The sequence below is a fragment of the Hyaloscypha bicolor genome, assembly GCF_002865645.1.
Source record: "Hyaloscypha bicolor E unplaced genomic scaffold K444scaffold_56, whole genome shotgun sequence".
NCBI classification, from domain to species: domain Eukaryota; kingdom Fungi; phylum Ascomycota; class Leotiomycetes; order Helotiales; family Hyaloscyphaceae; genus Hyaloscypha; species Hyaloscypha bicolor.
In genome coordinates this window covers 854,262-878,540 of record NW_020194558.1, presented here as the reverse complement: position 1 = coordinate 878,540, position 24,279 = coordinate 854,262, and the positions used below count along the sequence as shown (strand labels likewise).

Below are 24,279 nucleotides of genomic sequence, written 5' to 3'. Positions count from 1 at the left end.
CAGAGCCAGGAGTGGCACAACGTCTAATACTGGCGTTAACTCGAAGGCTGCTACTATTGGTCGCAATTCAAGCCTGGTGGTAAGACTATGTGGATTGTTGTTGGAAGTCCTGCGCAGCGTATTGAGTATCACATATTTTCCAGTAGGACTGAATGCAACCCTTGAGGCACATAGCTCCCACCCTTCATTGTCGAAAAAGCCATCAGGGATGATAACTGTACTGAATTCGATAGGCTCGGGCCATGGTTCTTGCGTGAGCCCTCGAGCTAGGGATGTTGGGTGTGGGCTCAATCTCCATATTTTGTGGGACACTGAGAACAATAAGTTGTCGCAACTAATCGACATAGGCTTCTGGCTGGACATATTGAAATATTTTCGATCTTGGGCGTCAAGTTGAACAACGACTCGGGCAACGCGCTGGCGATCCAAGTCCAGGGGCCACAGCTCGTATGACGCGATGTAGACAGAGGCAATGATCCCGCTCTTGACGATAGTAGAGCACCTAGAGCGATGTCAGCAATCTGATACGCGGTATTGGGAATCAGCCTTACAGGTCGGCTGCAGACCATACACTCAAGACCCCTAGCAAAGATCCGTCTGCCGAAACAGCAGACATCGACGCCTCTGGATTATTCGCTACAGCAGCAGCAAAATCACTTGGCCTATTGGGAGCCCGAGATCTGACCCTCGTACTACCAGACGAGAAGAACATTTGACTTGGTGCAAGGCCAGCTGCGGTGAGTTCATCCCACACAATATGCGGCGTTAATCGCAAGTTCGAGTCCCAAATCCTGACAATGCGGTCAAGGTCGCTGCAGAACTCAAAGATCATGCCCAGAAGAGCACCATCGACTCTGAGGTTGGTTTCCTGGGTTAGATCCGATAGCCAGCTCGCCCATGTCCGTAGTCCAGATCCCGACGGACGATCAGCGTGAGAGCTCGTGTAGAAGGCTTCAAGCCACACAGTGACTGTCTTCGGGATACTCAAGAATTTTCTGAGGTCTGCAGCAAAGCCGAGAAAAGCATTTTCGAATGACTTGTCTACCTGCGCATTATGTGTCGTGATTTTGGAGGTGTCTATGATTGTTGCTGATGCGTGATGCACCCAGTAGACAGCAGCATAATCTGTGAACGGGAGGTTTGCAGCCAAATCGAGGCACGATATACTTCGATGCATTTGCTCTGACAAAGGTCCAACTGGCGTATAGTGCAACAATTGCCGAAGGCAACAATGTGCAATATTAAAATTAGCGATTTCTGGTGTTGGTAATTTGATAAGCTCCTGGCTTAGTGACGTAGATTCAAGACCGGAAGCTGGATCGGGGCAGGTGAGGATTTCCTTGACGGTTGAATGAATTAGTTGTAGTCCACGGGCATTAGGCAAATCCTTGGACATTGGGACAAGCTCAACAAGCCCCTTGCAGGCCATGATTATTGCACTCTCGAATTCACTGATATCCTCCGAGGTATCCGAAGTCCAGAAGCCTTCTATGACCAATGTCTGCCTAATTTGACGAGTCGTCATGGGGGTAGCACCAAATACAAGCCATGTGAAAATGTTTGTTGCCAGATTGCGTGTTGAGTGACCAGACTGGCTGATAAGGAGGAAGATACGATGATACATTTTCTCGAGGCCCTCTGGGAATTTGATCTCGGCGATGATATTTACCCTTCTCTTCTGGGACAAGGAGGTGGAACGAAGAAACTCGAACATTAACCGTGCCCACAAGAACATACCATCTGCACCGTTGACGAGGTGTTCAATTAGCCGTTCGAGGTCATTTGATGCAGATTCGGGTAATAGTTCTTCCTCTATCAAGTCCTCAAGCTTGTGTTCGCAGAATAGCCGAATGTCCAACGAGAGCTCCTGCTTTGAGAGACTCAGCTGTGACTTAATCGGAACTGAGCGTTGGAGTTGAGCAACGTTAACGCGACCGAGAAGAAGTATTCTCGGATTGCAAGCATATGACAACCGAAGTAGTGAGGAGACAAAGGAGTCGCTATCGCTACACTCGTCAACGCCATCCACCACGATTATGGCGTTTGGATCGAGACAAATTTGAAGCAGATCGCCCAAGGTCCCTTCCGAGGCGTCCAGCTGCCCTTGTGACTTGGATGTCATCATAAAGGTAAATTTGTCAACGATATATTTGTCATGACGACAACCCCAAAGGATTTGAGAAAGAAGGGAACGGAACGCAGATGCTGGTGATCTGGATGCTTCGGAGTTGTATCGGAAGAAATGATGCAAGACCACGCGAATCCCGTCTTCGGGTTGGTCTTCGCTTTCGTCAAGCTCGTCCAGGACCGAAGTGGCTAAAATAGTTTTACCAGATCCTGGATGTCCTAAGTTGTGTTAACAGTGTGTCATTTCTGGGTCAAAAGGTAACATACCATGAATCCAAAGCATGTTTGTAGCAAACTTTCATGATCTCTTATTGCCGCTTGGGCATGCGCAGTGCTCAGTATCTATCCAGGATCGGTACTGCGGGTGGTCAAATATCCACAATGCTGTGGAACCATCACGCATCTTGGAGTTCATCTCCCGCGCGTCAACATGGTCTGAGGGCCGCAACCACTCCTGAACTCTTGCAACCGTTGCATCTACGTAACGTTAATAAACTATTGCAACTCACGAGAGATTCAAGGAATGATTACTAAGGCGTTGCTGCTCCAAATGAGACTTGGCATCTCGAATTTCGGACAGAAGAAGAGGAATTTTTGTCCTCGACTCTGCGTTCTCTTCACTGTCTGCTTCCATGAGACGTCTCTCCTCCGCCATCAGACGCCTCTCTTCCTGAGCCAGGGCGCGCTCCCGTTCTGCACTTTGATGCTCTTTCTGAACATACTCGCGCCAATTTGCCGTGGCAGCAATTTGTTTGCCATCGCGCTTGAACTTCCAAACATTGACCTCTTCAGAAATGTTGTGGTTATGAACTTCCATTCTCTCAAGCAGTTCCTTGAACTTGACATCGAATGGCTGCCATAAAAGGCTCCCCAAAACCATTGGTGTTCGTTTGAGTTCTGAAGAATTTTCAATATCCTAACTTGCTCTGGGTTATATTAGGACGGAACATACTTCCAGTAGATCGTGTGAAGACTTTGACGGCGATCTGGAATATCCCAAGAAAGTCTACGTAGATTTCCTCGATATTCTTACGGATCCGCTCCGAGTTCTCATCGTTGCATAGCTTCGCAACCTCCTCGTACCGGGGAAAGAAAGTGAGAAGCTGGTCGAGGAGCTCCAGGAGCTTCTCGAAGAAAGTGACGAGATTACTTGACAGCTGCAACGGACATCAGATCTAGTCCAGTCGCTCAAGGCACAGAAAATGAGACCTACTTGAAGAACAAGACGAAAAGCGCCCCAAAAGAGGGCCGAATACTGGGGATTCGACTGGATGAAGATGTTCATGACCTCGAAATATGGCTCAAGACGCTTTGAGAGTGTGTATACACACCTCATCGGTTGCCCCGACGTCCCACTCGCGCTACGGTCGCCTCCAACTTCTTGACAGCCTCTCTGAAGTCTTCGGCTGAGACGCAGGGCGAATAGAGCAAACGGTCCTCGGGACTGAGAGAGTCGATGAATCGATCCCGGGCCGCTTCGAAGATGTCGGGATTAGATTGCGATTCCATTTCCAACTGATTCGAGTCTCAGCCTTAGAGGGAGCTTCTAAACATGGGACAACAACGCCAAGGATTACAAGGCTCTCACTCAGCCGCTATCTCAGAAATCGGAGCAAGAGATTGAGCAAGCGTACCGTAAGCGCAATGGGGTGTGATGACTCCTAGGTGGCGTGGATCGATGATTCTGAGTATTCTCTCCTTCCAGTCGTGTCTTCTCGCCTGGAGATCCTGAGCCTGGTCGTGTTCTCAGAGCGAAGTCAAGTCACGTGGACCGGCTTCGCTTAACCTTAGTAAGTCGCGGCACGTGGACCCGTGCGCGTCCCGCGTTTATTTAGTTCCGAGGCTCCTTTGACAACCTCTTCTCTTCTTCAGCTTTGAATCATCGAAATAGAGACAGTCTAGCCACGCTTTCCAAGCCCTAGATTTGTGCTCGTGACAACTCTGTGCTCTTAGTATATTTTGCTAATAAAAGAGCCCTAAAGAGAACTTTAATAATTTTAAATTATATCGCAAAGACTTTGAATAAGCTCTTAAAACTTTAAATAGATTCTCTCTCTTATTTAATACGCTCGAGTTTTAAGGCAATGTGATTTACAACTGTTTAATTGTTACGAAGTGAAGCAAATGACTTGCCTTGGCGAGGCCTGCTAAAAGCACAGACTTATGCGGCCAGGCTCGTTAGTCTAGCCCTGCTCGACACCCCTAATCGACGCCTGGGGGGCTGTCATTTTAATTTATCCCCTTTTCACCACCACCATATTCAACCACCATCATGGGGGAATCTTACAGCACAGAGAGCACTATGAGACTTCGCGCGTCTTGGAAGGATGACCGGCCGCTCAAGCACCCAGGAATCCCCACCAAAATAGACCGCAGTCGCTGGCGCATGCGCAGCGACTCAGGCCGGCACACATGGCACTACCTAGACGACGACGAAGCCGCCAAAGAGTGGCCTCTGAGCCTAGCAGACAAGTACTACCTCAACCTCCCTTTGGTAACCCTCCTAGCCTCGCATCCAGGCCCATCAGACTGACTGATCCGGTCGACAGAACCAACCCACCCTCCCACTGCCCACCAGGCCTCTCGACGCCCTTCAAAATGGCCTCACCTACTTTTCCAAGCTGCAGCTGCCGCCCGGGCACTGGGGCTGCGAGTACGGCGGCCCAATGTTCTTGCTTCCCTCTGTCGTCTTCGCCTGGGTAGCGACCAACACCCCGATCCCCTGGCCCTATGCCATTGAACTACGAAACTACCTATTCGCACATGCACACCCCGAGCTCGGCGGCTGGGGCCTCCACATCGAAGGCGACAGCACCGTCTTCGGCACATCACTCAATTACACCGTACTACGCCTCCTCGGCGTCGATGCCGAACACCCCATCATGGTGAAAGCGCGAGCGCGGTTACATTCGTTAGGAGGAGTAATCAAAGCGCCACACTGGTCCAAGTTCTTCCTCGCCATGCTGGGCGTGTGCGACTGGGACATTGTCAACCCGATACCGCCCGAATTATGGCTACTGCCGGACTGGATCCCAGTTACTCCATGGCGGTGGTGGGTACACATTCGAATGGTATTCTTACCAATGTCATGGATCTGGTCGAAGAGGTGGACGATGCCTGAGACCGAGGTGATCCGAGAGCTGCGTCAGGAACTCTTCACGCAACCGTGGGAGACTGTTGATTGGGCGGCCGAGAGGAACAACATCGCGGAAATTGACAATTACCACCCCAAGTCCTGGATATTGAATGCATTTAGTTGGACGATTATGAATGTGTGGAATCCATTTCTCCGCCCCAGATGGCTCGTAGGCCGTGCGGAAGCATGGGTTAGTCGACTGGTGGATATGGAGGATTTGAACTCGGACTACGCGGATCTCGCATCGGTAAACGGCCCATTAAATACCATCCTCTGCTACATCCGGGATGGCCCAGACTCGTATTCCCTTAGACGCCACCGTGAGCGACTCGAAGAGTTCCTCTGGGTAAACGCCGAAGGCATGTTAGTTAATGGTACCAACGGCGTTCAGAACTGGGATACAGCGTTCCTGATTCAAGCCGTCGTCCACGCTGGTCTCGCTGAGGATCCCAAATGGAAACCAATGCTCGTGAAAGCGCTTGGGTTTCTTGAGTCCCAACAGATCCGCGAAGACTGTATTGATGCAGATATCTCTTACCGCCAGAGGCGTAAGGGAGGCTGGGCTTTCAGTAACAAGGATCAAGGCTATCCGGTTAGCGACTGTGTCGCGGAAGCATTGAAAGCAGTTATTCTCCTCCAAAAGACACCCGGATACCCGCAACTACTCGAAGACCAACGCATCTACGATGCCGTCGACACCCTATTAGAGTACCAAAATCCGTCCGGGGCTTGTTCATCCTACGAAAGGACAAGAGCGGGCCCGTACCTCGAGTATCTCAACGGGGCCGAGGTATTCGGTCGCATAATGTACGAGTACGACTACCCGGAGTGTACCACAGCCGTTGTAACGGGCCTGGCCCTCTTTCAGAGATACTGGCCCGACTATCGCAGACACGACCTGGAGGTCTTCTTGCAGCGCGCGGTCCAATACATCAAAACGGCGCAGTATCCGGAAGGCGGCTGGTACGGCAGTTGGGGTGTGTGTTTTACGTATGGTACTATGTTTGCCCTGGAGAGTCTATTCACCATCGGCGAAACGTACGGTAACAGCTCTCACGCGAAGCGGGGGTGCGATTTCCTGGTGTCGAAACAGCGCGAGGACGGCGGCTGGTCTGAATCATATCATGTAAGTCTCTTTTTTTGCGTTGCACCGTTGGATAAGCTTTCTTTTATGATTCCATCCTCACCTTTCGTCTTATCTACTTAAGTCTCTAACTATTCCAAAAACAGAGCTGCGAGAAACTTAAGTACACCGAGCACCCCAGCGGGAGTCAAGTCGTACAGACAGCCTTTGCCATCATCGGTCTGCTGCAGGCTGAATACCCACACATGGAGCCGCTGCGCAAGGGCATCAAGCTGATTATGGACCGCCAGCTGCCGAACGGCGAGTGGGCGCAGGAAGCGCTGGAAGGGGTTTTTAACAACAGCGTCCTGATCTCTTATCCGAACTACAAATTCATCTTCACGATAATGGCTCTCGGCAAGTTCGCAAAACGCTATCCGAACGAAAAGATTATTTGAAATTTGGTAGCCGTCAATAAATAATAATATTTAACCCAAGCATATTATAACTAATAAGCAAAATTACTTAATTACACTTATATAATTTATTACTTATATATAGTATATAGATATAAGTAAACTAGATTTTAATATAAGGTCTTTTTTTATTTTATGAGTTTTAAAGAAGAAAAGAAGAAAGAGAAAAAGAAATAAGAAATATTAATATATAATAAAGTTAATTATAAATTAGTTTTTATTTTTAAGTTTAATTATATACTTAAAGATATTAAGTAAAGGTATATTCTTTTAATTATAAAAAGCACAAATAGAATTGTAGTAAAAAGTAGTAATAAATCTATAACTAATATAGTATATATTTATACTAAAAGTAAGAAAATATATAGACTAAGTTATTAGTAATCCTGGCTTTATACACAGTCAGGCTTGATTCCTGACCTGCAAGATGATTATTCAGGGATCCTGCATCCGCCCACTCAATATCTCTCATAATACCTAGTCCATAACTTTTTGCCAAAGTCACCCCACAATCGCTCGCACGATAGCTACAATGTTGAGAGAAATGTCATTACATGCACCATATTCACATCTCATGCACTGATGAACCTTCTTCGACGAATCAAGAAAGAAGGAGTCAATTAACCCTCGCTTGGCAAACACTACACCCCTTTTAGGGAGTTTAGTCACGTGAGGGGAGGTCGCAAAGAGGTCGAGGCGATGGAAGTCGTTCTAGATCGAGGCAAAATAGCGCCGCATGATTCCAAGCAGTACGTTGCGCTCGAATTCCTCAATTTCACGAACCCCGTGCAGCGTAAGGATGCCGTTCACCGAAAGAAGGTGCGGAAGCATGCCATGAAGCAATCTTGGCAAGCGCGTAAAAGATCATGCCCGTTCGGCTATTCTCCCAGGTGATCGCCAAACCCGCCTCTTGGCGAGACCCCCTGGTCCTGGATGCGCCTGCAAAGGACTTGGACACCTCGAGAATGGAGGTACAAGAAAGCGGTGTCCACACTACGGAGGTGGCGAGTCTCGTGAGTCTTCACTGAGACATACAGAGGCCTGCCCACATCGGTTAGAGGCGAGTAGGCAAGAGGAAAGGGGTATGGTAACACAACCCGGTGACCACGGTGGAACGGATGAATTGCCGGCTTTAGAGTTGGAAAACCAGCGCCGCCTTGGGGCCGGTAATAGAGATCCTTTCTCGAGTTTCCCAATCCTAATGTGGCAAAACAATGGCCTAATTGAGATGCTTCTGCAGCACTGTTAGTGATACCCGTTCCACATCGGGTGTCTGCTTAAACGGCAGCGCCAGCCCTGCTCACATTTATGCCCGGCTAGGGATCATTGAGCTGAGTCCTATTCTCTGCCCCCTCGAACAAGCCGCGAAGAAAACTTCAACCCCTGTGACTAAAGTCCTGGTGCCATTGGCCTTAAACGATGCATCTATGTTCCATGCACTTCTGTCGTTCTCCTCGAGCCTCATAGACGCTCGTTCTGGGTGCAAGACTGAGAGTGCCACCACCTTGGTTCACAGGATTAATGCAATAAGACTCATGAATCAGTCCCTGCAGGACATACAGCAGGCGACAGGTGATACAGTATTGGCGAGTATATGTTTCCTCCAAGCAAGTGATGTATGTTGGAGACCCATTTTCAAGAACTACATTATGACTTTCGGATACATTCAACTGACTTGAAGTAGTTAATGTTCAGGAACTTTAAAGGTCAAAGAAACCATATGGATGGGATTTACCGGATAGTAGCTTTGCGTGGAGGCGTTGACAGTGTGCGTGCGACGAACCAGTTGATCTATTGGCGAGTAATCTGGTGAAACTCATACATACACCACGCACGTTTAGCAAACTTGTTACTAACGAAAGAAAAGGGCGGATCAGTTCCGTAGTCTTTTCACAGATACGCCACCGCGCTACCGCCTTTATTCCAGTCCAATCAGTTTTCCGTCTATAATTCAAAGATCAGATGAGGCGGAGCCCTGGTCTATACGAGGTGTACTCAGCGATCAATTCTTAAACTTGGTAAAGCACATCAGGGAACGTTGTTCAGCTCATGGAGTCGTGTAGGGGTGGAGTTGTTACCCCTACTATAACAACCCACTTCGATCAACAGCGAGGGTGGATTGCGTATCGCCTTACGGAGTTAATCGCCGAAAATCGAAAGTCCTAACGGCAGCTTACGAGCGATGTTATTGCCTAGCTGCCTTCCTTTTCCACCACAAGCACTTCAGACCATTTTGCTTCTTATCGGGCCTACAAGGTATACTAGTTACTAAACTGAAATAGGCCTAGAAAACGGATCTTAAGGTTTACTGGGGAGATGATATCGAGCTTTTATTATGGGTTTTGGTTACCGCGGCGGCTGTGGAGGATACCACCAAACCTTGGTTCGTGAATTTACTCAAGAAGGTTCGGAAGAATTTCATTCCCAAGCCTGGCCTAAACCGGATGAAGTATATCTTGAGACGATTTTTGTGGAGTGAGAGGACTTCTGGCTTAGATTGTGAAAAGGTATATAAGGATATGTTGGACTTGGAACCGAAAGGGGACCCGTACGAGACGGAAATTGACTTGAGACCAAAGTACAAGGTCTTTGGAAATGACTAAAAAGAAATACGAGGTGAGCGAAAGAGTGAGTACTTAATCTTTCACTGTAACAGTACAAAAGTATTAAGTACTGACTATTCGCAGCACTTCAGCCTGGAATAAAAGCTCTCCGATCAATGCAGGGTCATGTGCAGATGCTCATGGATAAGAAGCGCTCTGTTCGCTTGACGACTAGATATGGATCTAGCTATTAGTAAGACTACCAATATGCGAAGTAAAGATGGAAGTCACATTATACGTGGCGCTTCTATTGCTCTTAATAATTAGTTTATTAGAATTTTAATATAACTTTTATATAATAAAGTCTCTTATTATGAAATAAATTTCTATGCATAAATTATTACTATAGCGGCGGAATTAATGCAATAGTTAAAGGCTTAAAGTTTAATGAATCTCATATATTAAAAATACTAAACTAGAGAGCAATGTGACGGCGCTGGCTGGGGCCAAAGGGGAGTGGCTGTCACATGACCAGTTTCACCTAGCTAGCCGGCGTTTCAGTGGTTTTAGCTAGTATTTCCCTCCTTTTGACCCTCTCCTTCTTCTCTTTAGCTTAGTATTTTTCAATACATGAGATTCTTGGATCTTTGAGCTCTGGCCATTGCCTCGATCCCGCCGTTACAAGCAAAGAAGAGAGAAATGCCTCAACCTTTAGTAATGCTTTGCTTATACCTCTAGCTGTGTTCCTTATTTCAGACCTGTTTCCCAATTCTTATTTCTAACAAATTATATAATTATATTAGCTATTATAATTACAAGTAATTTTTATAAATAATTATAATACATTTATTAAATAATAGTATATAAATAACAAATATTTAACTTAATAAAAAGCTTAGTTTATCTTAGTAAACTAAATATAGTAATAGAAATATTATAATAGGAATTGTGTAATGTTTAAGGGAGTACGCGATCTGTTATTTGGAACCGTCTTGTAGCGTACACCCACAATAAAGTGGGGGCAAGCAGCAAAGCTGACTTGCTTTCCAGCCCCCTTAATCTCGCTAAACCTTAGCTCACCCTCACTGACTTTAACTTCATTCCTCAATATCAGGCCCATTTCTCATCCAAACTTCTATGCAATGACTAGTTTCTCAAACATTTCCTTTGTTAGCACAATTGACGAGCGCATTGAGCAGATCAACTTCCTGTTATATGTTCCTTGACAGCCCCTGCAGACGCATTCGGCTACTTCAGTTATCCCGAACTCCTCATCCCTAAAACAGCAAGCTTCAGTGCAAACTTTACGTTGTAGACTTTGCCTCTATAGGCACGTATTATACCCTTTCGTATGTCTGGGGCGGACCCGACGGTCTCGGTTTTAAGATCTCGGTAAACGGTGTGCTTCTTCCAGTGTGGCAGAACCTTTTGTGTGCTCTGCGCGTTCTGCGAGTTAGATGTCTTAACCTTATGCTTTGGATCGATGCGCTTTGCATCAACCAACAAGACGGACTGAGCGAGGCCGTCAGATGGAAATGATGGGTGACATATACAGGAGCTTCTGAGCTTGTTGTGACGTGCCTTGGCATCCCGGATCCCGAAGAGTTGAGCAACACCACGCTGGATGTTGCAACGCACTCACCACGCTATCTACCGGTTCCTGCTTTTGGATTGCTTAAACGAGCGGCTGCAGAAGCAACGACCACATTTGAAGAAGTAGACCAAGAAGAGGGCTGGATATCGGCAGAACACTAAATACAAGATTTAGTCCTTGGTCTTGATGCTTCAGGGCCTTTGAAGCAGCTCCTAGAACCTTGCCACGGTGTATCCTGAAAGTAGCTTTGGGAAGTCCAGGACGTGTGGAGGAAAGGACCCTGGAACCTAATGCCAAGTAACCCAGAGAGAAAGAAAACTGAACTGACAGGGCATAGACTCGAATCATCGCTAGCAAATCTTTCCTTTTTCAACTGCGTTCTGACTAAGGCGTACGACATAACACCAAATTGGCTCCTCTGAGTCGATGGCTCTTTTCCATCTCCCCACTCTTTTGTTTGTGGAGACATACTTCACTGTCACATGGTCAGCACGTGCCTCACCCCACTTGCTTTTCATGGCTTAGCTTCATCTTCGTAGGGCTGACCTGCTCGTTTCAGCTACCCCGCCGTCAGAGAACTTCGGAGGAAGTTCATTGCTTATTGCTTTCTTGCACGTGTTCTTCTCTTCGACCAGCTACCACTAGCCAGCGATGGCAAAACCTCACAGGCCTGCTTAGAGAGCAACTCCACAGACTCAAAATCACTAGATTGATGAGTAATGCCCAGATCTTTCTCCTCCCCGTGGAACACCGGGTAATTACACAATATGTCGAACTCTTTGCTCACTTGATACCCCAATCAGAGGATCTGATATAGACAAGGCCTAGATCCGGACTGGGAATCTTCCGTGCCGTCCACTAAGACAAGTCCTCCCGTCCACAGTACATTTGCCACGGAATATTTTCAAGTACCTCACGTGGCGTTGTCGAGGTAAATTACATGTCTTGAAGGCACCTTCGCTGCACTTAGATGCAGCGTCGTCGCGGCTGATGCTCGAAGAGGAAAGGCTAGGTGGGAAGGAGGATGTGCTTCCGCCTCAATTGCCCCTGTCCTGTTTACCAAGGTGCCTGACCCGACTGGATAAACGCATCTCCAGCCTTGTTTCAACACCACAAACAGCCTAAACACCCCAACCACCGTAGCCGCCTCCATTATGCATCGCCGCCAGCCAATACCAGCGTATCTGTTGCGCGACGACATCTATTACGCCGTAAGTATCTCATTTATCCCGCCTCCCGATGATTCACAGTGTGTGCACCTGCGCTCGCGATGACCTTCCGGCCACCACACAGGTTAGGGCAGGGACATGTCATGACGACGAGGGAGGGGCAGAGCCGTCTCTGCCCCTCCCTCAGTGGACCAACCGGCCCATTGCATCCAGGACGCCATATCCGACGGCTACTTAGCTAATTTGGAATTCCCTTTTCTCCCCTATCTCTTATTATTGCCTCCCATATAACATCAAGCCCCGTCCCTTCAATTGGTGACCAAGTTGGTCAAGTCAAACGAAACTGTCCAACAGCTGCGTTGCAACTCTACATGAAATCGATTCGATTCATATCGCGGTAAAATCCTCCCAATCTGCTACCCCCACACAAAAGCCCGCAAACAGCAAGACTGACTCTGTGTGAATGCAGCCCAGCTGTGCACTTGACCTCGCCAATATCGATCTCGGTGCTGCCCCGCTTCGCGTCGTTCTCGACTGCGCCATCTGCCCCGCCAGCTCGAGCTCATAACTCCAAGCCTTCTCCCTTCACCTTCGCCACTCCGAATTCGAGATTCTACGCAACTGCAAAGACAATGGCTTCTCCTACCCTCAAGCTCAATTCCGGCCATGATATGCCGCAGGTGGGTTTCGGTCTGTGGAAGGTGGACAATGCTACTTGTGCCGACACCGTGTACAACGCCATCAAGGTGGGCTACCGATTGTTCGACGGAGCTTGTGGTAAGCTTCCTTCCTCCCCTTCTCTCCTCCACTTCTACCCTTCATATCGAAGCTCACACAATATTTTCCCAGACTACGGCAACGAAAAGGAAGCCGGCGAAGGCGTCGCCCGCGCCATTCAAGACGGGCTCGTGAAGCGCGAAGACCTCTTCCTCGTCTCCAAGCTCTGGAATTCCTTCCACGACGCCGATAAAGTCGAACCCATCTGCCGCAAACAACTCGCCGACTGGGGCATCGACTCCTTCGACCTATACATCATGCACTTCCCGGTGGCCCTAAAGTACGTCCCGGTCGAGACTCGGTATCCACCCGGCTGGACACACTCCAAGAAGGACGGCGATGTGCAACTCTCTAAAGCCTCGATCCAAGAAACGTGGCATGCGATGGAGGACCTGGTGCACAAGGGCCTCGCGAAGTCGATCGGTATCAGCAACTTCCAGGGCTCTCTGATCTTGGATCTACTCCGCTACGCAAACATCCGCCCCGCAACCCTGCAAATCGAGCACCACCCCTACCTCGTGCAACCCACATTGCTCCAACTCGCCCAGTCGGAGGGAATCGCAGTAACAGCCTACTCCTCCTTCGGGCCCCAATCCTTCATCGAGCTGGAGTGGCAAAAAGCGAAAGACTCGCCCGTGCTGTTCGAACACCCTACCATTGTCACTATCGCTGAGAAGCACAAGAAGACGCCAGCGCAGGTGCTGCTTAGATGGGCCACTCAAAGAGGGCTGGCGGTCATCCCGAAGAGTAATAATGCGGCCCGGTTGGCGCAGAATTTGGAGGTCACGGGGTTTGATTTGGATGTAAACGAGTTGGAAGCTATTAGTGGGTTGGATAGGCATTTGAGGTTTAATAACCCTACTGATGTGAGTGCCTTACCCCTTTAATACGCCCCCCTTCCCTTAGTATCGGAGCAGGAGTTGGAAGGAGTTTGCTTATATTTGAGGCACAGTATCTTGGAACCCTGCATATCTTTGCTTAGACCGATCCCATTCGATACAACTTGATGCTCATCTCAGGGACTGAGAGCGGCTTTCTGGGCGTTGCATCTAGGTAGGCATGATATCACGAATCTTCCTTCTCGTTACCCGGTGGTTTTCTATCGTATGTAGAGGGTTTATTTATAGCATGCAATTTCGAATGAAATGTCAAATCAACTTCAACGTCAAATCCGAGTCAAAAGTCAATGTGAAAGTCTGAGGACTGGCAAACGATCCAAATTTCGCCAAACGCCTTGATGAGCTCTATGCTAGCCAAGCCAAAGCGATCGCCGTGCTGTTCTGTGCGGTGCGGTGATGTGATGTGCTTTTCATCCCAAGCCGTAACTCCATGCTATATTTCCATGCTATATCCATCCACCCACCCGTCATTTCTCGCAAATTCAAAGTGCATGCCCAGCTGATTTTGCAACCCCTCTCTAACACCCATCATGAGACCCTAACAAAAGCTACACAACAACGTTAGCCTTCTCTCCCAACCCAACCACCACGCCAGTCCAGCGAAAAGAAGAAAAAAGGTACTTACTAGCATCAATCTGCACAACCTGCGGCAGCGCCAGGCGAACCTTATTCCTATACAAAGCCGGCGCCTTCAACTGCAACGGACACCCCTCAAAATAAACAGTCGTCAGCTTCCCCTTGCCTCCTAGCTCCCTCTCCACCTCCCCAAAATCAGCAAAGCCGTTATAACTAGCCCACAACTCCTCAATCTCCTCCAAATGGCCTATCCCCTCCAACTTCGTGATCTGGTTGTTTGAGATATCGAGTACCCGAAGGGATGTGCAGTTTTCGAGACCGGAGAGGGTGGTGAGTGCGTTGTGTGATATGTAGAGTTCTTCGAGTTGTGGGAGCTTGTCCAAACCTGTTATTGAGCGGATTCGGTTTGACTGGATTGACAAAATTTTGAGGTTTGGCAGCGTATCCAGCCCTTTGATCTCAGTAATCTTATTCTTCCCCAACCACAACTCCTCTAGTCCAGTCAAACTTTCCAGATTCTGAATCTCCCTAATCCGATTCGCCGCCAATTCCAAATTCCTCAACTTAACCAAGCCCTCCAAGCCCTCGATTGAGGTGATTTTATTCTGCACAAAGTACAGGTCGGTGAGTTTCACGAGGTGGGAAATCTTTTTTATGTGCTTTATCTTGTTGAAGGAGAAGTCGAGGGACGTGAGGTTTAACAGGTCTTCGAGCCCCCGGATATGCGCGATTAAATTGTCGTAGAGATCGAGTTCGGTGAGGGTGGCGGCGAGCGCGGACAGGCCTTCGATTTCGGTGATGCTGTTTTGACGGAGGCAGAGACGGGAAACGGATGTGAACCGTTGTAGGTCGAGCGAGGGGACGGAGGAGATGCGGGCGTGTACCAAATCTATCTCTTCGCTGTCGAAGGGGTAATCGTCGAGTAGATCTATCCCACACATACATATTAGCCCCTTGCCTTAGCTATGGAAGGGAGGAGGGGGAGGCAGAGGATGGGTGGGGCAGACCTTCATCAGCATCGATTATCTCCCCAGGCAGCACATTCTCTTCGTCCGAGTGCTCTGGATCGCTCAGCGCCTCTGGGTTCGCAAGTTCGAGCTTCTTTTCCACGCGCAGCTTGCCGTCCCAGCCTGAGCTGCTGCGTGCGCTCTTCGGCGTGTCGTGCCCCTCGGCGTCATCGCCGTTTATGCTGATATGCGACGGTGGCGTCTTCTCTTTCTCCGAAGGCATCGTGGACTCCAAATATCTGTGCTGAGAAGAAAGGAGTTTGATTATTTGTGGACCGGCTATAGCTATCGTAGCATGTTGTGGTGTTCATGAGGTTGAATCATGGAGGAGATGCGAGACGGGTCTGGTGGGTGGCGGGGCTGGAATGACAAAAGGTGGAGTGGAGTGGAAGAGGCGCTTTTTTTCGCGGGAAGAGTGACCGAGAAATTTTGATCCAACACAGGAACCCCCCACCATGGAGACAACACAGCGTGCATGCGAGAGAGCCGATAGGATATTTAAGCCTTGATTCACATCCACTGCGTTGGTGATGTGGCGGGTCCTGCAGAAGAGATTGAAGAAATGCAGCTTTTGACTCGACAATGCAAGGCCAGCGTCACCGCCACCAGCTTCACGAGGCTTGCCCTGGGGCGACGGTTCCGAGGACCGGTAGCTCCTGCGATTCGATACGGATATGGGGTCTGCCAACGAACTTCTGCGTGGTGGAGGTTCATGTTTGTTTGTAAAAATCTAATGGCGTTCGATCTGGAAGTGATGTGTGATTGTTGTCTGGATCACGCATATGCCTGGGCTACCTCCAGCGTGACGAGGGACACGATTGATGGTCACAAGAATGCGTTGGGCATTGAATGAATAAAGAAGCATATCAAGTCTGCGGATTGGACTACAATAGGTCTCTGTTTGACCAGTGTCAACACTGGGAAGGTTGTCTCCAGGACTGTTCACATTTTCTATTTTCAAAGCCGTTCTTTCTTGTTTCACGAATATGCTCAGGATCATTCTTGCGGGATGTGATGTTATTTCTTTGGTTCATCAACATCCGTATTTTTATTCTGCAAATGCTTAGGGACAATCCCTTGATGCAAACCTCCGAGTCAAAACCACCATAGTTTGCTTCAAATATCGAAGATTCTGATTTTTAGAGGCCAGCTTTTGGGAAAGGGCACTGCACTGCATGCTGCTACTGTTCTGGAAAGAGTAAAGAAGATTATGAGGGAGAGTTTGTCCCTCTTCAGACTTTCGGGACTGAGGGTGTACCTGGTTTGATATTCCAAAGAGTAAATGGATATTGTCGGTCACTATGCCATAGTCTCGATCTGTTATAAGCGAAAAGCCTCCCCGAATCAAGAGCTTCACATCGAACATGAAAGAAATCCAAGATCTGGATGGACCATGGCCAGATTATTGATGGTTCTGCGCCTGATGCTCTCCTTAGCGTGTCTTCACTCCACCAATCTCGACTTTGTGACCATACGCAGCTTAACTTTGAAGGGATTGGAACAGGTCTCAAATAATTCACTACTTTCTAATATTCCTATGCAGTCAATCTTCCAAATCAAAGTCGGGGAAGGAGAAGCCCGGCCTGCATCAAGACTTAATTTCAACACCACACTTTGTACTACTTCCATACTTTTTGCAGCTTTTCCTCTGAACCATTCTATACGTCCAACTAAACGCACTATATTTCCCTTCATCTCTGTTGCAGCACTCTTAATGTCGAATGAGCTATAACACATATTACGCTTCATCGTGCTCAATCAAAACTCGCCAGCTGCACTTATTACTCACGAACTACCTCCAACAATCGTCGTATATACGCACTATCATCGGGTATTCCCCAGTCAAGCGGCTCCAAGGCACGATACCGATCGTCATTTCAGCTTCAGCCTTTTAGCCAGTGCTGGATGGGGCGTTGGTTGGTGGCGAGGTGATTGGTTGTGAGCTCGAGTTGGCGTGAATGAGATCTTGATCCAGATGAAATTCTTATCACAGGATGCTGTGAGATTTCTCGGTGCCGTGTCGCTAGCCTATTCAAGCTCGAGAGCAGTTAGTTCTTGAGGCACCTGCCGGATTGTCGCTTTCTGTCTTGTGTATTCTATTATTGTGTGCTTTAGGTTTTTGGTTATCAGGGGTGTTTTACCAGTCACGTGCTTGGTTGTTCTTGATACATCCACTTTCTTTTCTTTGATTTGCTCGGGTCTACTCCCATCAGCATTTGGTTTATTTTATACCCTGCTGTTGTAACTGGAAGCAACAGGCAGTCCTAGTCCATGGTGTTAACAGCCCCCTGATGCCTCTAAGTTGCCAATATCTCTCTTCCTTCCACCTCCATCCGCCAATACCGTAGCCCCAGGCCCCACAAGTATCGAGGCCAACAAACCAGTAACGAACAATACCGCCCAACTTCTCTGCACCATACTCGCTTCTTTCAAATTCAACAGCTCCCAGAAGATGGCCCACAAGTCTACCGGGTTGTTGGTGATCCAATAGAAGACATTTGTAGGTGACAAACCTTGCAAGTGGTGGTCGTAGATCAAACCCGAAGAAATATTCAATCTGAGATACTAAGATAACCCCGCAGATACGACACAAGTAGTGCACACAGCGAATCGAATCCATTGCAAATCCGCCGTATTGTAGAAACGGTCGTACGGCGTCGTGTCTTTTGCGAAACTCGTCAACAGTCTAATAGGCGATGAAGAAAGTTGACCACAAGGGACCACATGGGTCCCCACGCTGATTTTGAAACCATTGGGAGAAGCAACAAGATAAAAGCGACCGTGGGAAGTAACGTGATGGCATAATTCAGCTGCAGCATCCGCTGGCCCAGCGCGGCGAAGACTTTGATGGGGGACCAAAGATAGTGTGCGAAGAGCCAAGGTACATGCATGATTTCCACACTGATTTTTCCTGGCTCAGTGGTGTTGCGCAGATTTGAAATCGGCCAGAGACAGATCCATTTCTCCTGTTGTGGGTGATTTGTTGGCATAGTTGTCTATGTGGCGTTTCAAATAGTTGGCTAGAGATGCTGCAGATTGGATGGCGAGACTTGTTTATCAAATTCTGGAGTGATCTGTTTGTTTCCTTTAAGGAGAATCTTGCAACTGACATTTCCTCAGGAGAACATACTTTGTGAACACTGTCACCTGTACAGACGATTCTGCTCAACATCCATTCTTCCAGAAATCTTTCTTCAACAGCAAGTAAAGCGCTAAGCTGAACTTCCTCCCATAGGTCGCTGAATTTCATTCGCGCAGTATCAGAGACAAGGGCCATTTCGAGTCCGGCGTGAGCGAACGCGTGCGTCTCTTCTTTGCTGTACCTGAGAATATACAGTAAACGGTATAGTTTCTCAAGTTTCTCCAATAGTAGCCAAAATACCGTGCCCTCTTTCCCGACCACCCAATAGCGGCACTGGTCTTGAGCTACTACCATCGTTATATTCGCTGTATCAAGACCATCTACTGGTGCTGAGACACCATAGAACCCTATATTTTGAGGTCAAAACTGCAAATCCGTTAGCAAGAAGAGAAAAGCTGGACGCAAGAGAACCCACAAATTCTGCTTCTGCAGATTTTCCTGATTTCCTCAGGTCAGAGATCTCTCATTTCTCTTTACGCATACACCATACTATTGACTCCATCACACCAACAACAACATCACTACAATACGTCGACCCATCCTCGCAAGTTATCAGTCCTTTCCCACTTTATAATCAATGCTACTCACTAAAATTCCTATATTCAGTCCTACACGCACACTTTTCAGTTCTCTGCCCATAGCATACAACAAAAATGAAATGGCATGAAATGCACTCTCCCCCGAGTTTCCGCAAAACCCTTGACTCCATCGTCGCAAGCTTTCTGCCCTCAAAATCCTGCAACACGGTGTCCCGGTTGGCGGCCGGGTGCTTCTCGAGATTTGCAAAGACACCGACTTGATCTAGGATGCGAGCACCACCCGGCCCAACGCCCACACCTGCTCCCGGATCAGACCGATCTTTTCTCCGCCTTCGAGCACCGCGAAATCGATGTTGGCGTGATGGAGACAATCTGCGAGAGTGAAGTCGGAGATACCGCCTCCTACGATGACCACTCTGAAGGCGCTCGTGGTGATTATTGAGGTATCTCAAGGGTATCGTGCGACCCGTGGAGAGTTTTTACTATCAGGTTAGGACTTGTTAACACGTATAGCTTTGTTTTCATTGCTTGGGTTGTAGGTGTTTGGGATAATACGATATCTGGAGGAACATAAAAGGTGAAAGCCGTCGCCACTGAAAGTCTTCCAATGCCGCCGCATCTGAGTACAGTACAACTGGCCAATTACGGTAAGAACCAGTTCCAAGTCGTTTCAGGAGCGGGCTTTCTATGTCGCTTTGCTAACCAGTTGGCTTTTTACCACGAGCAGGCCAGTGTGGTGTCGTCAAGCTCGCCTATCGCAATCTCGTGCAAGGGGCTCGAAGCGAGTGGATGTGCCCGTAAGATTGACTATGGGCGAACGTTTACGCAGGGGGAGATCGCGTAACCTTAGGGATTCGCCCGCTGAGTCCAAGAAATATCAAACGACTATTAACTGCCAGAAATTTCGAAAAAAGGGATGGAGCCTAGGAAACCACAATCATGGCATGCTTTTTAATTTTCGTTAGGCTCAAGCGGAGTGCTTGTTTGAATTGTCAGATCTCTCGGATCGCACGATTCTTGCAAGGTCACGCTCTCATCGGCCCAGAGCTCTTGACTCCCCATTCTCTCGAAGTAGTGAGACCTGCAGCTGACCGAAAAATGGCTGAGAGGAAATAGAAATGGTGGAAACATTGCCAGTCATGCTCCGCGCTCGTGGCTTGAGGGCTGGGCGGCTGTACGACCACACTACTTTTTAAGAAGGCCGATCCCCGGCTTTTCTGTTTTTAGAATTGGAATGCCAATTTATATATTCAATCAGCTCGAGATGTTTTTTGAGCGCGACAACCTCTTCTCAACTTCAGCTGGCTTTGTTGCGGTGTCTGCAACTACAACTTCAAATACTCAATTCTCGCCGTCCTCTTTGGTCATCAAGATTACCAAGGCCTCACTTTCAACCACGCCCAGTCTTTCCTCGCCAGCTGGGCAGAGCTCAACACCCTACTCCAACTTCACTACCCCACCATGGCAGGACCCAATATCTACTTCATCGAAAGGCCTCGCAATTGGGGCAAAAGTTGGGATCGGGATTGGGGTTACACTTGGTGTCTTGCTCTTTCTCGTTGCTCTAGCCATAGTATCTCTCTATCATCGCCGACGTCATCGTCAGCGTCCCCCAGGAAATAACAACACAGACCCAAAATCCAATATCCACGAGATGATAACGAATTCGAATCGGCACGAACTTCCCACGAATTACAACATCCACAAGACGGAGCAAGAGAATCAAGATGGCTTGACCACGCTTCGGGAGATAACCCTCAAGCCACACCAAGAGAGGCATGAGCTGGACCCCAGCAGCCGAAGTATGGGGTCTGAGTTACAATTGAACTGGTATCCTTCTCCTTCCGAGCTGGAAGCGACTCCATCTCGCAACCAAGCAGAGGCTGCTCTCTCTCCTCCCGGAAAACAGGATTCGGTCTCTCTAAAGCCAGTCGCACCAAAGCCCGAGCAGGGGAGCGATGAGGGAGGCACGCGAAATATACCAGATATAGTTGAGCGAATTAGGATTAAGAAAGAGAGGCTGTGGGAATTACAAGAGTTGCAGCACCTAGAGGAGATTGCAAACAGATATAATTCAGATAACGTGAGAATGACAGGCGGAGAAGGTAGTGGAAGTGGCACTGGGTAATCTTTCATTGAGATAATGGAGGCATTTGGAAGGATTTTTGAGTGTGATACGATGTTACAGTGTTAATTCATTATGTATACTCGAGTATAAGTCGCAAGATGCAGCCGCGAATTTTGCTACGACCCCGAAGGTCTGACCGCATAGAGCTATGTTGAGGAACAGCGTTGGGGAGGCTATTAATGCGCCAAGTCCTCCCAATGTGGAAGAGAAGTTCAATTTGACTTGGGTGACTGAGAGGAGTGTAGCCCTTTCCGCCCACCCCGTTGTGGGTTACGGAGCTTAGCTACTTGTACCTAGATTCAGTGCCTGCAGCTGAATTGGGGGCTCTGGATCTGACTGCATCAGTCTAGAACTTTCCTCGCTCTCATCTGTGCTGCTACCCCTCAGCCCATCCCCTATAAACAACCACCGGAAACCACGATGTTGACCGTCTGTGCCTTTCGTGTCAAAATCCCAGCCTCTCATTCTCGCCATTAATGTTGCGGCAAACACGAGAATGCCGACGACGTAAGGACCCCATTGCCCGATTTCGGTATACTGTTCGTTTTCTGGGAATTTGACTCTATGGGCATTTATTTCGAACTTGATGGTCACGAATAATGTGAGGAGTACTGCCAGGATGAGAGGGAGTATGAATGGAAGAATGGCGACGTAGTGAACTATGCGATTGTTTTGCGGTGTGGTTCTAAACCTGAGTCGTATTAGACTTGGAAGAGAAGAACATCATGGATTTGAGGAAACGTAAGCATATCGAGCAAGATTCATGACGTACATTCTGTGAAGCCTTTTCTCCAGCGAGTTTAGTCTGATGAACGACAAGATGAATATAACGAAGCAAATGAGCACCGATCCGACATGAAGTGGAATCAGAGCTGCCTCGGGAATAGACTGCAAAGCATCTACCGCCGAGGACCCAGGAGGCGGATAGTAAATCGACAAAGAGTTAAGAGCTCGAATACCATTATATGGAGACGGTGAAGGCGACCACAAGCCTACGAATCCCGACAGATCTTCAAAGCATGGGCCTGCGAGGAGGTGATTCGTGCCATTGGAGAGTAACACTGCTGTTGCTTTAGGCCAGAACCCAGCTGAGTCTTCAGTCATATTCGCTATTATGATGTTCGCAACGCCAAAAATTCCGTAAATAGGCACAAGGATTCTTGTGATCGGGAAGTCTGTGAACTGTATCTTCCACTTCTGGTACCAGGAGCCTGCCGGGATTATTTCCCTAGAATGTTCAGGCACGTCTGCGATTTCTGCAGCCCGAGGATCTCCTGGATCTTCTGTATCTTCGGGGTCGCCTACATGGGCTGCAGCTTGTGCAAGTGCTTGTCCTGCAGCATGTTTAGGTTCCCCTGGCTCGGCACGAAAAGAGAACCAAAGCAACGTCGGCAAGAAACCAACATGTACAACGAGTGTCGCCGGTTGAAAATCGAGATTATATATCATCGGGACCTTCGTGGTTGCTATGGTTGCTACAAACATAAACAGCACGCTGAACCAAAAAGTTGTGAGCCATATCTGGGACACGCCTCGTAATAGGGGAACATGAAGGGCAAAGGTAGCGATGCCTATGTTGATATAGAGAAGAAGTCTTTGGAGGAAGGTGAAGTAGCCGCTGATTGGAAATATGCACGCTGGAACAGGGCATTGAATTGAGAGAGGCTTCGCCAGAGGTAGCGAAGCGATCTCCTCGTACTTGAAATTGGCAAGAATGGATGCACGGTCGTCTGTGTAGACCGTGACATTTGAGCTTGCTAGCCAGCTAAGGTTCGACGAAAGCGGCCGCGAACTTTCTGGGATGGCAAGGCTGGGGAGGTTGAGAATGTTGAAAGCTGCAATGTATGTACTGAGGCCATTAGCGGGCTAGCGGACAAATCCGAGAAGCGAAAAGTGATTTTCTGATTTTCTGATTTTCGCGCCCACCCCCCCCACACCTCACTAAAAAAAAAAAAGTACAGCATACACGCCTTATTCTCGACTACTCCTAACCCCCCCTTAGCTTGCGTGGTCCGTAAGGCAAATTCCATGGATTACGAGGCATATCTCCATCTCCCTTACTCTCTATATCCTCTGTACTACCTATATTACTCGAATTATCTATATCTCCTTTATTTCCTTCTCCTCTAGTATTCTTATTCTCCTCTGCTATAACCTTCTTCCCTATTACCTTCTGATCTTATATCTGTCTTTATACTTGCTTTCTATATCTTATAGGCGGTCGAGGCTTTAGTATAAAGGGTTTTGCAAATATAGAATAAGGCTTTCTAGACTTAGTAGGATTAGTATTAAGTTAATAGAAAATATAGACTTTATTATTATTATTATATCTATAATTTATATAAGTACTATTAAATTCGCCTTTTATAACTATATAGTATTTAAAAGGGCCCCTTGGCCTCTTCTTATTACTATAAGTAATATAAGCTTAAGAGAATTCGGTTCTATAAGTATATATTAAGCTTATCTCTAGATTTGCCTTGCCTTTCTCTAATTTCTTTAGCTTCTTACCCTAGTATAGCTCTATCTCTTTAACTTTAGCCTTATTATTAATTTACTTTACTACTTTAGTAGTATTATTAGGTAATATAAAAAGATTAAAGTATTATTATAGAGAAGGAAAAGAAGGTTATATATAAGAAAAAAATTAAGAAATAAAGGAATTTATTAATTAAATATATTAATAAGAAAGAATATTATAAACTAAGTCTAGATTATTAGAGGATATATTATAAATATTATCTTTTTACTTATTTATAGCTTTATTACTTTTTTTACTACTTTTATTTTTACTAAAGCTATTACCTAAAGCCATATTTAATATATCTTTAATAAAGAAAAGCTTTAATAATAATATTATATATTAGAATTAAAGTTATTTTTGGAAGGAAATTAAAATTAAAGTTAAGGCTAAAATTAAAGCTAGTATAACTATATCTTTATTATTTACTTTTAGGATATAAAAATATATATTTAATATAATTATTTAAATCCGAATAAATTTATAATAAATAATACCTAAAAATAGAAATATTAGTACTTAATAGCCCTAGATTAAATATATTTAAATATTAAAAAAATTATAATTTTAGGTATTATAATT

At 47.2% G+C, this 24,279-nt stretch overlaps 9 protein-coding genes across 9 annotated transcripts; 4 read left to right on the top strand and 5 right to left on the bottom strand.

Moving 5' to 3' along the window:
* Positions 1–179: 179 nt before the first annotated feature.
* K444DRAFT_366129 (uncharacterized protein) lies at positions 180–2,516 on the bottom strand. The gene is made up of 3 exons (XM_024872229.1): positions 2,395–2,516; positions 572–2,346; positions 180–502 (listed from the first exon to the last, which is right to left on the bottom strand). The coding sequence occupies exons 1-3, from the start codon at positions 2,408–2,410 to the stop codon at positions 389–391; spliced, it is 1,905 nt and encodes a 634-aa protein (XP_024738144.1). The 5' UTR covers positions 2,411–2,516; the 3' UTR covers positions 180–388.
* On the bottom strand, positions 2,395–3,826 carry K444DRAFT_611496 (uncharacterized protein). The gene is made up of 5 exons (XM_024879955.1): positions 3,762–3,826; positions 3,341–3,642; positions 3,080–3,284; positions 2,659–3,024; positions 2,395–2,604 (listed from the first exon to the last, which is right to left on the bottom strand). The coding sequence occupies exons 2-5, from the start codon at positions 3,410–3,412 to the stop codon at positions 2,426–2,428; spliced, it is 822 nt and encodes a 273-aa protein (XP_024738143.1). The 5' UTR covers positions 3,413–3,642; positions 3,762–3,826; the 3' UTR covers positions 2,395–2,425.
* A 548-nt stretch (positions 3,827–4,374) lies between these two features.
* K444DRAFT_611495 (lanosterol synthase) lies at positions 4,375–6,845 on the top strand. Its single transcript, XM_024879954.1, has 3 exons — positions 4,375–4,621; positions 4,677–6,389; positions 6,494–6,845. Exons 1-3 carry the CDS (start codon positions 4,400–4,402, stop codon positions 6,782–6,784), a joined length of 2,226 nt encoding a protein of 741 aa, XP_024738142.1. The 5' UTR covers positions 4,375–4,399; the 3' UTR covers positions 6,785–6,845.
* Positions 6,846–12,740: 5,895 nt separating this feature from the next.
* K444DRAFT_525918 (Aldo/keto reductase) lies at positions 12,741–13,867 on the top strand (the record flags this gene model as incomplete). The annotated part of the gene is made up of 3 exons (XM_024874500.1): positions 12,741–12,885; positions 12,958–13,751; positions 13,838–13,867. The coding sequence occupies 3 exons, from the start codon at positions 12,741–12,743 to the stop codon at positions 13,865–13,867; spliced, it is 969 nt and encodes a 322-aa protein (XP_024738141.1).
* Positions 13,868–14,260: 393 nt separating this feature from the next.
* Positions 14,261–15,590, bottom strand: K444DRAFT_587206 (L domain-like protein; the record flags this gene model as incomplete). The annotated part of the gene is made up of 2 exons (XM_024878016.1): positions 14,261–15,288; positions 15,368–15,590. The coding sequence occupies 2 exons, from the start codon at positions 15,588–15,590 to the stop codon at positions 14,333–14,335; spliced, it is 1,179 nt and encodes a 392-aa protein (XP_024738140.1). The 3' UTR covers positions 14,261–14,332.
* An 844-nt stretch (positions 15,591–16,434) lies between these two features.
* Positions 16,435–17,326, top strand: K444DRAFT_366012 (uncharacterized protein). Its single transcript, XM_024872228.1, has one exon. The coding sequence runs from the start codon at positions 16,650–16,652 to the stop codon at positions 17,097–17,099; it is 450 nt and encodes a 149-aa protein (XP_024738139.1). The 5' UTR covers positions 16,435–16,649; the 3' UTR covers positions 17,100–17,326.
* A 580-nt stretch (positions 17,327–17,906) lies between these two features.
* K444DRAFT_611493 (uncharacterized protein) lies at positions 17,907–18,780 on the bottom strand. The gene is made up of 2 exons (XM_024879953.1): positions 18,488–18,780; positions 17,907–18,248 (listed from the first exon to the last, which is right to left on the bottom strand). Exons 1-2 carry the CDS (start codon positions 18,642–18,644, stop codon positions 18,046–18,048), a joined length of 360 nt encoding a protein of 119 aa, XP_024738138.1. The 5' UTR covers positions 18,645–18,780; the 3' UTR covers positions 17,907–18,045.
* Positions 18,781–19,880: 1,100 nt separating this feature from the next.
* On the top strand, positions 19,881–21,219 carry K444DRAFT_611492 (uncharacterized protein). Its single transcript, XM_024879952.1, has one exon. The coding sequence runs from the start codon at positions 20,313–20,315 to the stop codon at positions 21,174–21,176; it is 864 nt and encodes a 287-aa protein (XP_024738137.1). The 5' UTR covers positions 19,881–20,312; the 3' UTR covers positions 21,177–21,219.
* Positions 21,220–21,336: 117 nt separating this feature from the next.
* On the bottom strand, positions 21,337–22,661 carry K444DRAFT_662364 (uncharacterized protein; the record flags this gene model as incomplete). Its single annotated transcript, XM_024886702.1, has 2 exons — positions 21,337–21,867; positions 21,949–22,661. 2 exons carry the CDS (start codon positions 22,659–22,661, stop codon positions 21,456–21,458), a joined length of 1,125 nt encoding a protein of 374 aa, XP_024738136.1. The 3' UTR covers positions 21,337–21,455.
* Between the last annotated feature and the right edge of the window lie 1,618 nt (positions 22,662–24,279).